Genomic DNA, 17,860 nt, shown 5'->3' on the forward strand with positions numbered 1-17,860 from the left:
TATGTCCTTGAGGGTGCTAATACTAATGTGAAAAGTTGGGGAGCAGTGCTGAATGAGCTCAAATTTCAAAATCTTCAATTTTAGAGGATTATTTTTGTACTAAACCAGGAAATGGCTGAAGTTGCTTTACCTATGGTACATATATTTTTGTTTTGGAGATGTATGAAAGGTGACAAGGATCAAAGAAAATGTCTCATTTGCCATTTTTACTCATGTTTCTTAAAAGCCCTCTGGAAGAACATTGATCACCATGTGAATTCTCAGGACTTTAATAAATGCATGAGTGTGTTTTATTCAAATATAAGTGAAAAAGTATGCTCAAATCTAAGTAAATAGAAAAACACTCCAAACCTTATGCAAATTTATTTTGGCGGTCCAACAACTATCTTTTTCTTTCACACCATAACCAGTTCATTTTTCTTTTTATTACAGATTTCTTTGATGAAATCCTTTATGTTTCATTTTCATAGATGGAAGGTTACCAGAGAAAAAGCACAGTCAAGAAATGGAATGTTTTGTGGAAGATATAAGAAAGTCTATCACTGGATGACAAAATATTTCAAAGGGAATAAAGTATAAGAAGACTAAGAGTAGGAAGGGGCAAGGTCACAAAGGGCTTTCAATATCAAATAATGAATTTTTATATTTGGTGACAGAGTTGATGGGGAACCACTGGAGTCTACTAAGTAGGAAGTAAAAAGGGCAGACCTATGCTTTAGAAAGATCATTTTGATAGTTGAGTGAAAGATAAATTAGAGTGAAGAGAAATAAAACACAGGGAGACCAAATAAATGATTATTGCAATAGAAATAACATCAGATCATGAGGGCTCTGCGGTTGTGGCAGTATAAAAAGAAAGAAATGGGCATATACAAAAAATGTTGTAAATATAGAATTAACAAGACTTGATAACAGACTGGCAGGAATTGGAAGGAATAAGAAGTCAAAAAGATGTGTAGCTTAAAAAGTAGAGTGAGCAACTGGAATATAGTGGTAGGGAAATCAGGAAGAGGGGAGGTGTTTTGTTTTGCTTTTTTTTTCTTTCTAAGGCAAAGGGGTTGAGAAAAATGAGTTCAGTTTTCGACATGTTAAATATAAGATATCTATGGAACACCCAATTCAAGATGTTCTAAATAAACATTTAGAAATATGAGAATGGAGATAGATTAAAATTAAATAAAAATATGAAAATATGAGAATTATGTGCATAAAGCTGATGACTAAATCCATTGGAATTTATTAAATCACCAAGCAAGAGAATATAATAGAAAAAAAGAGTACCCAAATTTATTGGGCCTGATCTAATGATCATGTGGGAAAAAAGTCTGAGAAGGAGCTATCAGATAGAAGGAGAACCAAGAAAGAACAATGTCATAAAAACCTAGAGAGAAAAGATAACAAGCAGAAGGTGACTGACAGTGTCAAGCAGAATGAGACTTGGAAAAAAAGGCCCTTAGATTTTGTAGTTAAGAGGTCACTAGAAATTTAGAGATAACAATTTTAACTGAAAGATGAGATTAGAAATCAGACAAGCATTTTTTTAAAAAAAAGTAGAATTTTATTACACATGATCGTCTTAATAAGTTTGTTTATAAAAGATAGTAGAAATATAGGTTAATGATGGAAGGGATGAGTCAATCAAGTGAGTAGTTTTTAAGTATAAGAAGACATGAATTTATATTTGTAGGCAACAAGAAACCAATCGGTACACAGTAAGACCTTGCAGATTAGTGAAAGAAAGGAAATAAGAGGGATCAAACTGCTGAAGTAGACAGGCCAGAATAAGATTATTCATGTTTGTAGAGGGATTTACCCTAGCAACAGGAAGACCTACTAGATCATGTAAGACAGGAGGGGAATGTACCTATGTAATACGAGATGAAGAAGATGAGAAAAGTAGATCTCATCTAATTTTTTTCAAAGTCTTAAGTATCAATGTTTTCAGAGTAATAACTATCAAATTTCTTAGTGAAAAGTTTGGAAGAGAGATGAGAGTGAAGTTTGAGAAAGGATGGAAAATTCTGAAAAATCCACTGTGGTAAGTACAATAATGAAATGATTGGAGACATATAAAAACTTTATATTGCTATAGTGAGGACCAATACAGATTATGTACATACATGAGTAGTGGACTCATGGGTAGTAGCAAGGGTGTTCTGAAGATCATTAAACTGACTCATAAGAGTTGAATGTTAAAAATTTTAATGTGAACATTTGCACTCCTGAAATTAGCAAATGCTACAAGTCAGGGACTGATTTATTGTTCTGTTGACTATCTAAACTTGACAAAGTAATAGAAAAAATAACAATATAGATGAAATTTTAAAGCATATTGTGTATTTCTCCCCAGTTGTTAAACATTTGCTACCACATTCTTTTTGAACAGTTGAATAATTTTCTCTTGCTTCAATCAGGTACATGTGAAGAAAAGTAAAAGCAACCAATGGTGGAAATAATCATGACCAGAGTATGCTTAAAAAAAGAATAGCTATAGGATAAGGGTACAAAGGACTCAACAGAGGAGGCAAGTATAGAGCTGAAACAGTTTACCAAGTAGTCAAAATGGAGAAGGGAGGAAAGTGTAGCTTATGCATGGTAAAGGAAAGACCTGAGGGGTAGAAACACTAAGGAAACAAGGATGGTGAGGGCAAGTTTAGGGTTTTAAACAGAAGGCAAAACAGAGTAGCAAAAAACTATGGTCAAATAAATACACTTCAAAGATCATGACACAAAAGTAGAACACTTAGGTGAGAGGTCTGACTCATCTTTGTGTGTGACATCACGGGAAAAGAGTAATTGGAGGAAATGGGAAGTGTTTTATGGAATATCAATATATATAGGCATGATTAGAGCATCAGAATTCGATATTCTATGAATTGCAGCCACAGAACAGAACTAAAATAGCTATTACAAAGATGGGCCTTTGTGTACCTGAAAATTCTGGGACTTAGTAATTTACTCAAAGCAACCTAGACTGTTCTCATGCTCCTTTTTAATTCTGGGCTATCACCCACTATCCACCCCCACCTCCACCTCATCAGATGCTTTGATTGATCCTTCAGTATTCACAAGACTTTTTTTTCAAACAAATATCTCCTCTGCATAGACAAATACAATTATCTCTTCCCCTTTTTGTTCTTTTAAATGATATTTCAACCTTCTTTATAATATTAGACTCCAAAGATGAGAGCTCTTCTCTCCTTGAAGGTGAAAAGAGTTCATAACAATATTTTCAAGTCTTTGCTGTAATATTCTGCTGTAATATCCATTCCAGTTTCATCCTTAAATGTACTCAAAATAACTTTTCTTATTTGTCTCTCACTAAGCTTTTTTAGAATTGTTTTTACCTTCTACAACTTGCTTCTATTTTATAGGGAGGTTCATTAATTTTTACTATCTTTTTCTGAAAGATCTTACTGATGAGTTCTAAAAAACTAAAAAAATATTGAAGGTGATATAGTGGATAAAGAGCTGGTACTAGAGTCAAAAAGACCTGAGTTAAAATTTAATTTCAGATAATGACTAGCTGTGTGAATCTAGGCACCTTAGTTAACCCTTTTTTCTCAGTTCCTCATCTCTAAAATGACCTGGTGAAGGAAATGGCAAACCACTCCAGTATCTTTGCCAAATTAATCCTAAATAAGGTCATGAAAAGTTAGACATGACTAGAACAACTGAACAACAAAAGAGTATCTACCTTTCAGAGTTGTTGTGAAGATAAAATATTTATAAAATTGTTTAGCAAAGTGCCTGGCACATAGTAGGCAATGTATATTCTTATTCCCCCTAAACTGGTATTGCTCTTGGTTGGCTACCATCTCTTTCACCATGACATACAAATCAGAGCTTTATATATATTAGGAAATTAAGAAAAGCTTGTTGAGTTGAATCAGGAAAAAGTGTGTGGTTTAAAACAATACAACGAAATTGGACCTAAAATAACAAAGATAAACACATGCTCTACTGATGGCATACCAAAAGCTTTTTCTCATTTATGAAGAATATTTAAATTTTAGTATTCTTCTTATTCAATGGCAACGGTTTCTGCATTTTTAGGGGGCTGAGGCAATTGGGATTAAGTGACTTGCCCAGGGTCACATAGCTAAGAAGTGTTAAGTGTCTAGTCCACATCTGAACTCAGGTCCTCCTGACTTCATAGCTGGTTCTCTATCTACTATGCCATCTTCCTGCCCTGTGCATTTTTTTTTATATAACTGGTTTGCTTGCTTTTTCTATTTTTCTTTCTATTTCTAGTCTGAACACAAAGCCCAAGCAAATAGCTTTTAGATTTTTTTTTACAACTATGACTCCATTTACTATTATGCCAATAATTATCACAATACTGGCACTAGAAACTTTTCCAGTTAAGTAGGACTGAAGAGAATTTTAGATTTCTTGGAGTGGCCTTTAAGAACCTAGGGTCACCTCCATGCCACAAAGAGGCATCAGAGTATAACACAATTATAGGCCTAATGATCTTCTGTATTCTAGTCTCTAAGGACAAGTCTAGATTTAGTTTGGTTTGTTGTTGTTGTTGTTGTTGTTGTTGTTGTTGTTGTTGTTGTTGTTGTTGTTGTTGTTGTTGTTTTAAAGACTTATCAAATGTGTGTGATAGAAGAGGACAATATTTTTTCTCATAGAAAAATCACTGCAATTCACATTAATGAAAGGAGTAGCCTGATCAATGTAGAGATTTTTGAAGCACTGTACCAATAATTATTTAATTCATCCAATTCCTTAATCAGTAACCACTGACATAGTCAATTTCTAACTAAATTCCTTTAATCTTCTCTTATGTCTAAAAGTGATGTACATGAATAGCTCAAAAGAATGTTGCCTTAAGCTAGTGCATGAGATAAATCAAATAATTATAAAAATAATAAGTAGCTATAAGAAAAGGCATAACATGAATGATGAACTAAAATTTTATTTTGTGTCATATACATTACACACACACACACACACACACACACACACACACACACACACACACACACACCAATAGCTCAGGAACTATGGAAATAAAACTTTCCGATTTTAAAAAGCATACTTGTTTCTTTTGACATAAAAAAATGTCTTGCAAAAATCTACACTGTTAAAAATCAACAACTGAAAACTGTAATCAGCATGTTAAAAAAAAATTAGAGTATGTTCCTGAAGTACAGGTATCTAAAAACAAAGTAAATGCATTCTGTACAGAAAATTAAGTTAATTATGAACAATTTAAGATAGTGCATGAGAAAAATCAAATAATTATAAAAATAATAAGTAGCTATAAGAAAAGGCATAACATGAATGATGAACTAAAATTTTATTTTGTGTCATATACATTACACACACACACACACACACACACACACCCTGCCAAAACTATTGACTGCATTCTTGCCACTGGAGGGCAGTAATAGAATCTTACCTGACTACATAGTACCAAATTGAATGGCTATGGCACTTCAATTTTGGTTTTGAAGTGCTTAAGTGAATTCTAAAAAGGAATGATTTCACTATTGATGCAATGATTCTCCCAAATGATTTAGATTATATAAGCAAAACCTATGCACTATAAGTTTAATCACTGCAAATATCACACAATTTAAGAAATATTATCTGAATTTTAAAAATTATAATGTATACAACTTCATTTCATTGTTTTTCTCCTTATATTTTTCCATGATATTTCTTGAGGAATATTTACTTGGTCAACAGAACTTTTCATTCAAATTTTTTTAAATCATTTAATCTTTTAAAGCTGGTAACATAAAGCTTTATCATTAAATATAGCAAATCTTAAAAACTTAAGTATCTTAACAATCAATCATCACTGCATTAAAATATGATGTTGATTTCAGGAAAAACGATAAAAATGTATGCAAATCAAAAAGAAACTAACAAATGATTTGATTTTTATAGCAGGAACTGCAGAACACTCAAAAGAAATTCTAACCTGATATTATTTAATACTTCAGCTACTTTTTGTTCAGTAAACAACAAATAATGACATTTTCAAACCTGTTAGATTTTTTTCTCTAATATAATGCATTATTTCTATAAATCGACTCCTAGTAGACAACTTTTTTCAACTTTATATTACACAGATGGTGTTTTCAATTAGGCGCAAGTGAGACAGAAACTAGGATCTATAGATCTGTATCAAAAGATAATTCTAAGGTTTTGTTTTAATCAAGAGCATATTAAAAAGTTTCTGCAAATATTTACAACAGATTCCTGAAGAACAAAGAAGGGAAATGGGTGAAATTGACAACTAACACTTCCCACTGGTTTTTGAAGAAGAGAATGAGATAGAATATTTGTTAGTTTTAAAAATGCCTTAATCCATAATATTGATTTCACTTAAAAGTTAAAAGACTATATAATTATTTTTTATTGAAAATATATTCAGTAAATAGCTTTTAAGACATATTACCAAAAGGCTAAAATTATCAATTAATTATACTGTACCTTTCAATGTCAAAAGGGAAACAGAACTTTGGCACACTCTGTAGCACTTCCTATAAATGCAAATAAAAACAAAATTTAATCAATTTTTTTCAAAAGTTCACAGTTAACATTTTCTTGCATGAGTTTTTCCATTAAAAGTTTAACATATATATTCAGATTTTCATCCTCCCCCCAAGAACTACAGCACAAATTCCTAGCCTAAAATAATTGATTATTAAAAAGGAATTATGTTTGTGCTTTGGCAGATTGCAAAGACAATGCCATGGAAGCCCCAGGAGGGAAAGGCCTGGCCTGAAGGGTATTAACACCCTTCACATCCCCGCTGGGATTCCCTTCAACAAGGCCATATGGATTTTACAAGAAGCACCGCACCATATGGGTAAGCCACGTCTGCTGCTACTTGTACCACAGACTAGCCACAGGGACTTCTGACAGATCCTGGCTCAAAAATATAAATGTTGTTTCAATTAAAATGCAGGCAGAGAAAGGGGAATGAAGTTGGCAGCAGAATGAATTACTGAGAGGTATAACAACTCTACATGTTTCACAGTCAAATGTTTAAAAAAGATCTTCCATTGGTTTAAAAAAAAAAAGGCATTTACATAGTTAACCCCTTGATACAGTTCAACAACAGTAATACTAAATTTCTTTATAAATCTTACTCTTAAAAAAAAAAAGTCAAAATACTCCAATTGAATTAAATAGTACCGAATTTCCACTTTGTATATTTTTAAGATGCTTAGCAGAAAATTAAAATGTTTTCATTAAAATGAAGAAAATAGCCTCATTAGCTGAAAAGTACAAAAAAGAATTAAAAAGAAGGAAAAACAAGTCCTTCGAGTAAATACAGAAAAAATAAACAAAATTACCAATAATATGGCAATATAAAAAGAGTAATATTTCCATATTTCAAAAAATACTTAAAATTAATTCATGTTGTATAAAGATAGAACAGAAACTGAGAAAAAAATCTCTCTCTATATATATATATACATATATATGTATATATGTATATATATATATATATACACATTTCTACCTCTAGATATCTTTCAGGATCACATATTAATGCAGAGCAAAGTATTGGTTTTTAATATTTGTTTCAATAAGGCAAGAAAACTGTGCAATATGCCGAAAATTTATCTATTCCCAACTGTTTTTTATCAATAAAGTTTGCATTTAAGAAAATCACAAAAATCAGAATGTACTAGAGTATTTTGAAGTATAAAATACAGTTCATTTTAAGAGACTATTTCAAGATATAATAGAAAGTGACCCGTTATAAAGTTACAAATCTAGTACTTGGCAGACTACATAAAAGGCTGTAACCAAGAAAGAATAAGATAAGGTAAGACAATATGCCACCTTTGTAGTAAGATACTGTCTTGCTAGTGAAAATTCCTTCATAAGAGGGGCAATGATAACAAAAAGTCTTCGGAAGACTCTGCTAGCAATTTTATTATAGATATGACAATATTAATAATCAAAACAAACATTAGACTTGCATAAAATTTACTAATATAGCAAATAAAATATTAATCGATATCAAAGAAGACATTCATTCATTCAATCACAAGGTATTCTTTCCACTCACACTAAAGAAAATGAAAATTTAAATTCTGCTAATCATTCTTATTTATAAACTGCTTGATACAATAACAATAAAAGTCATGTTTACCATATTGGGAAGATTTAACTAGAGTATCATTATATATTATTTATGTATTCGATATCTGATACATATTTTTAAAACCCATGAGTGTTTACAATTTGACACTTTAATAAAAATATATACAAATTATGTTATGTAGTGTATCAATTTTGAAACTCAAACTCCATTGCTTCCCCATTCATTACTCAAGTTCCCACCCCTCCCCCTTTTTATCTTCGTCCCAACTAACACACATGCACATAACTTCTGCGAAACAGCCTCAGCTCGCTTCCCAACTGGCAGGAGCATCCCTCAGGGGACAAGTCTTTAAACCTCCGCACTCTTTAAAATTCAACCAGCCAGCAGGTCTATAGACTGGTGTATAAACAGTATAGACAAAAAAATCCTCCCTCAGCTTATGTCAGTGACAAAGCAGCTCAGCAGTTGACTGTTTCTCCCTTGACAGTATAAGCTGGGTTTACACAGATCAATAGCTGGAAGTCCTACCTAGCTCCCAGAGCTCAGTTTTCTTCCTTAATTACAGGTACTATTCAAACTGAAATATTTTTTAAGGCAAAGGATAAGAGGAATTTAAATTTTTTCTTGGATTATGTCCTTCCAGAGGCAATAGTTAATTGAAAATAGAATATTTAAATGCCTTATAAGTATTGATACAGGCATAAAATTGGTATTTATATAACATGCTTTGAAACAATCCCTCTTTCATAAATAATAGTTACAATTTTAAACTATATAGTATTTAGCAAACACCAATTTCTTGCTAGTCCAATATTTATAGATACATATTTCAGTTAAATTAGAATAAATAGTTTATTTATTCAGAAACTTAGAATCATTTGGACAATATTTTATTTTTCCTAAATATCTCAATTCTCCCACAAAAATTATGAATTGACTAAATATGATTTGCTTGCTAAAAAAGCAACATAAAGAAAAATTGAAAGCTGAACCGATTAAAATTGTGAAAAACAATATATATATATATCTAGCAAAACAAAACGAAAAACTGAAAGTAATAATTTGAGAGTATACAAATTGATTCTCTGCCTCCTATCACCAAAATAACAACAACAACAACAACAATAAGTAAATATATAGGGGAAAAGGAACAGGGCCTACAACAAAGCTCAGAGAAACATGCCTGTGTAAGTCATAAAAAGTGAATAACCAAACATAAAATAAGACTACGGAAAAGCATACAGGTAGAAACAGAACTAGGAAACTAATGTTCCAGAAATCTTGATAGTACAGAATGCCTAGAGCAACAACTGAAAAAATTTTCCTGACCTATCAAATTTAAAATTAACACATCACTGACACCCAGGGATCATATTTTCCTTAGATAAGAAGAAATTTTAAAATAAAACACAAAGAGAACTAAAAATTGTAGCAAGAAAATTACATGTCAAAAATTGAATTTATAATTATTCTTTTTACATTTTAATTACAATTCCATTGATCTCACCTGAAAAAATATGATATATATGTATATATAAAACCATTTTCTTCTACAAATACATTTCATAACAGATAACAGATAACGTATTTTTGTTTCTAGTTTTTGCTGCAACCAAAAAAGTGTGGCAATAAATATTTGGTGTATTCATATAACTTTTTTTTTTTTTCTTGTCAAGGACCTCCTTGGGGTATAAACCCCACAGCAGAATCACTGCCTAAGAGGGAATCAACATATTAGCTATTTTATCTGCAAAATTTCAAATTGCTTTCCAGAACATCTGTACTAATTAAACAACTCCACCAACAAGGTATTTAATGTGCTAGTCTTTCCAGAACTCACTCCAACATTAACTATTCTTATCTTTTCTTATCTTTGGAATTTGCTGCCTATGAGGTAAAATCTTGTAAAAAACCATACTGATTTTCATTTCTCTTATTATTACTGATTTGAAACATGCTTTCATATGAAAGTAAATTATTTGTAACTTTTACCTTGAGAACTGTTTATAGCCTTTGTCTGATCATTATTATTACCAATAAAATATTGCCAACAATTATGAAGTCATTTATATAAAATTTTATTAAAATAATCTATACAAATTGAGGACATCTTTGATAATACTATTAAGAGGAAAACAAGTAAAAATTCCACAAAAACAAGTACAAAAAAATCCACAAAAAACTCACAATTTTACTATCACACAATTAACTAGAAAATATTGATCATATAAGAACATAGATAAGAGACAGAGCTGAAATAAATTTCAGAGGCCATAAATTTCTTCATTTTTATAAGATGAACTAAAACACAGGTAGTTTGTTTCATACTAGTAATAGGATTTGAACTTGGATCCTCTAACTCTAAAACCAGTATTCAAAGGCACAATCACTGCTTGTCTCACCTCTATAGTCCTAATTATGTACTTGCTTTATTAAAAAGAATGGCATTTTTTCTCTAAGGAAATGTCACATCAAAAGCAGTATTCCACCAAGGAATCTCATACACACACACACACACACACACACACGTATGTATGTATATCTGTACTTCAAGGTTAACCAAATATTTTGGAAAGATATGAAAGATAATCTTTTTAAATTAATTTTATTTATTTATAATTTTTTCACAGTATATATGCATGAGTAATTTTTTTATAATATTATCCCTGGTATTCATTTTTCCAAATTATTCCCTCCCCTTGATGACAGGCAATCCCATACATTTTACATATGTTACAATATAACCTATATACAATATATGTGTGTAAATCCCATTTTCTTGTTGCACATTAAGTATTAGATTCCGAAGGTATAAGTAACCTGGGTAGATAGACAGTAGTGCTAACAATTTACATTCACTTCCCAGTGTTCCTTCTCTGGGTGTAGTTATTTCTGTCCATCAATGATCAACTGGAAGTGAGTTGGATCTTCTTTATGCTGAAGATATCCACTTCCATCAGAATACATCTTCATACAGCATTGAAGTGTACAGCGATCTTCTGGTTCTATTCATTTCACTCAGCATCAGTTGATGTAAGTCATATGAGAGATAATCTACTACAATAACCATAACATTATCAAGATGAAGCCAAACATAAAGGAGGGGCATATATTTGCAGCATCACAAAAAATCCAGCACAGAGTTCAGGTTAAATAGAAACTTCATGTAAAATTAAGAGTTCTTCCAGATCCTCCTAAGTGCAGCTAAAATTGTACTGACTTTATAAATTCCAGAGCACTATAATCTCCTAGATGAGATCCACAATGACTCAAAATAATTTAAAGTACCCATGGGGACATCTACAAGTATTCACACTGAACAGACACAGCAAAAAAAAAAAAAAAAAAAAAAAAAAAAAAAAAAAAAAATAAGCTGAGTAAGAATTGAAAACTAAGATTTATTCAGTGTTTACTATGTGCCAAGTACTATAACAAGAAAATTACTATTATCATTTCATCTAATCCTCACAACAACAATGGGAGGAAAGTGCTGATATTATCTCTACTTTACAGTTAAGAAAATTGAAGCAAACAGTTTAAGTGACTTGCCTAGAGTCACACAATTAGTGTCTGAGATCTTATTTGAACTCAACTTCTCCTAATTGAAGTAAATGCCCTTACTTGAACAAAAGTAGGGCAGGGTAAGATGCCTTTGGGAAAGGCTTTAAAGTTCTTCTACTGACTAATGCTTTATTCTTAGATTTTGGCAATTCTTTTTAACACCAACATTTTTCTGATGATGTATGGCAGTGAACCACAGAACAAATCAAGACAAGAAGATGTTCTACAGTGTGCCGGGTACATTGGACAAAATGCAGGGCCTTCAAAGAAAGGCAAAAAGCAGTTCCTGCTCTCAAGGAGTTCAGTCTAATAGGGAAGACATCATCATGCAACTACTATGTAAAAACAAGATATACAAACGATAAATTATAAATAATCTCAGAATGAAGATACTACAGTTAAAAGGGACTTTTATGATATCTGAAAGAAGTCAGGAGGTAGAAATGAGGAGAGAATTCCATGCATAGGGAAAGCCAGTGAAATGGCAACAGAGAGAAGGATAGTGGTCATAAGGAGACTATAAAATATTTCAAAGAAAGAATTAGGCAGAAGAAGCAGGGTAAAAGATGTCATGAAATAAATGTACAGTGTAAAAAGATGAGCCTGCTCTTCAACAATGAGATGAACCAAATCAGTTCCAATAGATCAATAATGAACTGAACCAGCTACACCCAGCGAAAGAACTCTGGGAGATGACTAAACCACTACATAGAATTCCCAATCCCTCTATTTTTGTCCACCCGCATTTTTTATTTCCTTCACAGGCTAACTGTACACTATTTCAAAGTCTGATTCTTTTTGTACAGCAAAATAATTGTTTGGATTTGTATAAATATATTGAATTTAACTTATACTTTAGCATATTTAAGATGTATTGGTCAACCTGCCATCTGGGGGAAGGGGTGGGAGGAAGGAGGGGAAAAATTGGAACAAGAGGTTTTGCAATTGTCAATGCTGAAAAATTACCTATGCACATATCTTGTAATAAAAAAACTATAATAAAAAAGATGGACCTGACATATAAAATAGGAGAAATAAGGAATGGAAAATCTCTGTTCCCTTGTTATCTTCTCAGTGTCAAGAGAGTGAAAGCCCTGAAAAAAAAAATCAAAATGGCACTCTGCTATAAACTTTGGGAGAACATGAAAAAGCCATATGAGATGGGTCAGCTTGGAAATATTGTAACCTGCATTGCTGAGGAGAACTAATGAAATATAAAGAATATATTACATTACAGCTAAGAGCAAGAAGTGAGATTTGTTTTCTAATAACTATCAGCATAATATATTAAAGTATAAAACTTAATGTCTTGAAGACAGACCATGACCCTGACTGTTAAGCCTCTTAAATGTTTAAGCCTCAGTTTTCTCATCTGTGAAATGGTGATAATGACTTGTAATAAAAACTTGATGCATATAAAGCACTTTTTTTTTTTTTTTTTTTTTTTTTTTTTGCTGAGGCAATTGGGGTTAAATGACTTGCCCAGTATCACACAGCTTGGAAGTATTAAGTGTCCATGGACAGATTTGAACTCAGATCCTCTTGACTTCAGGGCCAGCACTCTATCCACTGCACCATGTGGCTGCTCCTAAAGTACTTTTAAATATTTAAATGTTTTATAAATGGAAAATATTGTTTTCAATAACTAACTCGCTTTCAACTCTCTATTAATGTGTTGTCTTCCCTCATTAGAAAGGAAGCTCTTTCAGGAATTTTTTGTTTTTCTTTTTGCTTTTATTTGTAATTCCAGCATTCAGTCAATAGTTCATAAACATTGAGAATCTACCATTTGCTAGCTGCTGAATTGAACACTGGGGACCAAAAAAAAGGCAAAAGATATGTTAAAAGGCAGTAGAAAAGACCAGGAAAGACTGAAAATCTAAGTGATAGATTGGAAATAGGGAGGCAATCCGTTAAGGGAGACAAAATGGAATGGAATCACTTTGTAGGTAGGAGTAGCCTTGGTAGAAAGTAGACTTTAAGTGTGACAGGGGTGAAGGAAGAGTTACTAGCAAAAGGCATCTTAGTGATAGGAGATAAGGAAGATGACAAAAGAGGAGCTCATAGAGAATGGCCTCCATTTTTCTATAAAATATGAGGCAAGGTACTCAACTGAGAAGGTAAGATCCATTATAATCAAGTAGTTATATTAAGTCAAAAGGCTTGTTTTATTTTGTTTTCATGAAAGCTATATAATTCTCAGATTGTTTTCCTAATTGTAAGATAGATGCTTGTCAAAAAGCTAAATAAGTAATAAAACTGTAACAAATACAAGGGAAGATACCAGATTAATACCTTCCACTCTGTGAGTATTTCAAAAGCTTGGGTTAAACTTATTCCATATGGAAGAGAGAACTAAATACTTCTTTCAAACTTTTGCCATGTCAGTAGTTATCTTATTTACTCATTTATAACTGGAAAGAAGAGATATCTACAACTCTTAAACCAAGAGCACATATGAATCTACATGTCTTTATGTACATAGGAAAAAAAAGCAGAAGTATTATCCAGAAGATCTTAATCCTTGACCATATTACATTTCTACTTCTACTTTGGGTGTGTGAAGGCGTACTACACATTTAAGCTTTTAGGAACAAATCCTAAAAACAAATGCAAAGTGCACAAATAATGACTTTATCTGCCTAGAAGTAAAGCATATAGATGTCTTTATTTTTCCAAGATAATCTTAAAAAAATCTTTGGACTATAGATAGTAAAGTTGTAAAAGTACCTAGAGATATCCTTTATAAAAAGGAGGTGAAATAAAGTTCATTGTAATGAATGAGAATTTTCTGATTTAAACTTATATTTTCTTCTTTTAGAAGATAAAAGTAATCTATTACAAATTTGCAAAATGGAAGTGCTCTCTATATATATACATCAAACTTTGAGCTGAAGAACAAAAATTTTAACTTTATTTAGTTTCATTTTGAAATAATTCCTATTTCCCATAAAATAGGAATAATAGTCTCTCATCTCAAATTTTTAACATGTTAAGTATCTACATTTTAATAGAAAATTATATCTTGAAAAACTTTAAATAACTGCCTCAAAGTAAATATCATAGTATATTTCTTAACTTAAACATATTTAAAAAAACTTGCTTTGAAATGGAAATTTCAAGAATTTGTATTTAATTTGTCAGTCTTATGTAGATGATCAGATCTATGGAGTCTACAAAGAATCACTTTTATCTAATGCTGATTTAAAAAGGCAACAACAAAAGAGATGAGAATAACGTTTTTACACACATATACTATATATATATATATATGCATATACACACACATATAAATACACATAAATATATAGAAACACAGCAAAATGATAAGCTTTGCAGGAAAAAGTTAAAATAGATTTAATTTGATCTATGATAAAAGAATATTTAAAAACAGAGAAAAAAGAAAAGAATATGCGCTAAGGTATTATTGTCTATTAGCTAAAGATTCTTTTTTATAAATTGTCTTCTAAATTCTATCTTTTAAGTTTTGTGTCAGTAGACAGTTTTTCCTTACCCTGATATGATTAACATGAGGATTGCTGCCTGAAATTTTATTACTCATTATCCCCAAATAACTTCAGGACCTATATTAACTAACTCCATTCAAAACTAAACGTCAACTCTTACCTTTAATCTAATTGATTAGGTCCTAGGTAACTAGATGTGATTGCAGAGAAAGACTGAAGTATGGAATTATGGAATTATTCCCTGAGCCAAACAGGGAAGGACACTGATGGATATCAGTTTAGCATAATAATCCCACTCTCTGTGGAGGTCATGGGTAGTCCCACCTTACTATGTTTGGTTAGAAATCCAAGTTATGTCAAACCCCCAAGGTTAAATTTCTCTTATAAATCTGTCCATGGCTCCTGCCATCTTAGATGAAACCCTTTGGGTTACACGCACTCTGACACTCTGCCTTTTGATGTCTTTTCCCTCATCTCCCCCTCCATACCACATGTTGCCTCACCTCTCATCCCCCACCAAGTCTCTATTCTTTCTCTTTCTTATAGCTTTTAGGGTGCTAAATCTCTAGCTATTTATTATCTGTCAGCACTCAGGGCATACTCCAAACTTATGGGATGTTCCCTTTCTCTTGGTTAATTGTGAGTTTCACTAAGGTACTTGTCTTTTCCATCATTATTTGTTAAAAATCCCTTTCCTTACACTGGAAAATGAGTGTAAACTGTTAATTTTACCTTCTGAATCCAATTTTTCTTGTGCAACAAGAGAACTGTATGGATCTGCACACATATATTGTATCTAGGAAATACTTTAACATGTTTAACATGTATATGACTACCTGCCATCTAGGGGAGGGGGTGGAGGGAGGGATGGGAAAAGTTTTAACAGAAGTGAGTGCAAGGAACAATGGTGTAAAAATTACCCATGATTTTGTTCTGTCAATAAAAAGCTATAATTAAAATAAAAATAAAAAATAAAGAAGACTTCAGGCCAAGATGGCGGCGTGGAGGCAGACAGCTGCTTGAGCTCCTCGTTTTCTCTCAGAACTTACTTCATGACAAGCCTCAGACTTAATGCTTGACCCAGAAAGAAATCCACAAATAATCACCAAGAGAAGACATCCTTGAAAGTCACCAGAAAAGGTCTGTGTTTGCTCGGGGGAGGGTCAATCAGACTGGGTGCAGACTGAGGGCAGGCAAGCCAGAGTGAGACAGGCAGCTCACACAGCTCAAACCAGAGGGGGAGGGGTACGATCTCTGCCTTTTCTGCAAAAAGACTTTTTCCCCAGTGTGAATACTCCGTCTTGGCAGCAAGCTAGAAGCAGCGGAGAGGGTGTAAACACCGGAGGTGAAGATTAAAACCCCAGAAAGCTAGCGTCTCTCAGAACACAGCCACCCCCAACCCCACCTGGACTGACTCAGTGCGTTCTCAGAACCTCTAGAGCGCAGACTCAGTACAGTCATTGCTGTTCTGTTAGTGGCTCTCAGATGCCCTATCCCCAGTCTGTAGAGGAAGCCCATTAATACCAACCAGCCCCATCCCCCGAAAAACAGACCTATTGTTTCTCTTGTCAGTTTGCTTTCTTCGATTCCTACTCTGACAAAATGAACAAAAAATTCAAAAGGGCTCTAACCATTGACAGCTTTTGTATGGAGAGGGAGCAGACTTCAAACACTGAGGAGACTAAAAACAGACTGTCCCCAAAGGAATCCCCTAAGGGGGATATGAGCTGCTCCTCAATACAAAAGAATCTCATAGAGGAAATCAAAAAGGCTCTCACAAGAGAGCTGGAAGAGAAATGGGAAAAGGAAAGGGAAGCTTGGCAAGAAAGCCTGGAGAAGTCATCCCATGCATTCAAAGACAGAGTGGATAAAGAAATCAAATCATTGAGAAACAAGATTAGTGAGCTGGAAAAGGTAAACAACTCCAAGGAAAACAGGATTAGTGAGCTGGAAAATAAACAGCTCTCTAAAAAATAAAATGGATAAAATGGAAAAAAATTCCATAGAAGATAAAAACTCAATTGGACAATTACAAAGAGATATAAAAAAAGTGAGTGAAGAAAATACATCATTGAAAATTAGACTGGAACAAGTAGAAATGAATGACTCAAGGAGAAACCAAGAGGTAGTCAAGCAAAACCAGAGAAATGAAACAATTGAAAAGAATGTCAAGTACCTTATCAGAAAGACAACAGACCTGGAAAACAGATCCAGGAGAGACAATTTGAGAATAATCGGACTCCCTGAAAAATGGGAGGAAAAAAAGAGCTTGGACACTATTTTCGAGGAAATTATCAAAGAGAACTGCCCGGACGTTCTGGAAACAGAGGGTAAAATAGACATTGAAAAAATTCATCTATCACCTTTTGAAAGGGACCCTAAAATCAAAACGCCAAGAAATATAGTGGCCAAGTTCAAGAACCATCAGATAAAGGAAAATATATTGGAAGCTGCTAGAAAAAAGCAATTCAGATATGGAGGATCCACAATAAGGATAACCCAGGATCTAGCAGCGTCCACATTAAAAGAACGAAGAGCCTGGAACATGACATTCCAAAAGGCTAAGGAACTTGGTATGCAGCCAAGAATAACTTACCCAGCAAGAATGAGCATCGTTTTCCAGGGAAGAAGATGGACATTTAACGAAATAAATGAATTCCATCTATTTTTGATGAAAAAACCAGACCTACATAAAAGGTTTGATCTTCAAATACAGAACTCAAGAGATTTCTAAAAAGGTAAA

The 17,860-nt window shown here is 32.8% G+C and overlaps 1 protein-coding gene across 6 annotated transcripts in view; it reads right to left on the reverse strand.

Moving 5' to 3' along the window:
* Positions 1-17,860, reverse strand: part of DENND1B (DENN domain containing 1B) — a 317,390-nt gene that overhangs the window by 188,313 nt on the left and 111,217 nt on the right. For all 6 annotated transcript variants that reach the window (XM_074308679.1, XM_074308673.1, XM_074308676.1 and 3 more), the window contains one exon: positions 6,460-6,509. In XM_074308679.1, the coding sequence (XP_074164780.1) occupies positions 6,460-6,509 (50 nt within the window). The remainder of the gene's footprint in view (positions 1-6,459; positions 6,510-17,860) is intronic.

Source organism: Sminthopsis crassicaudata, chromosome 4, assembly GCF_048593235.1.
Source record: "Sminthopsis crassicaudata isolate SCR6 chromosome 4, ASM4859323v1, whole genome shotgun sequence".
NCBI lineage: Eukaryota > Metazoa > Chordata > Mammalia > Dasyuromorphia > Dasyuridae > Sminthopsis > Sminthopsis crassicaudata.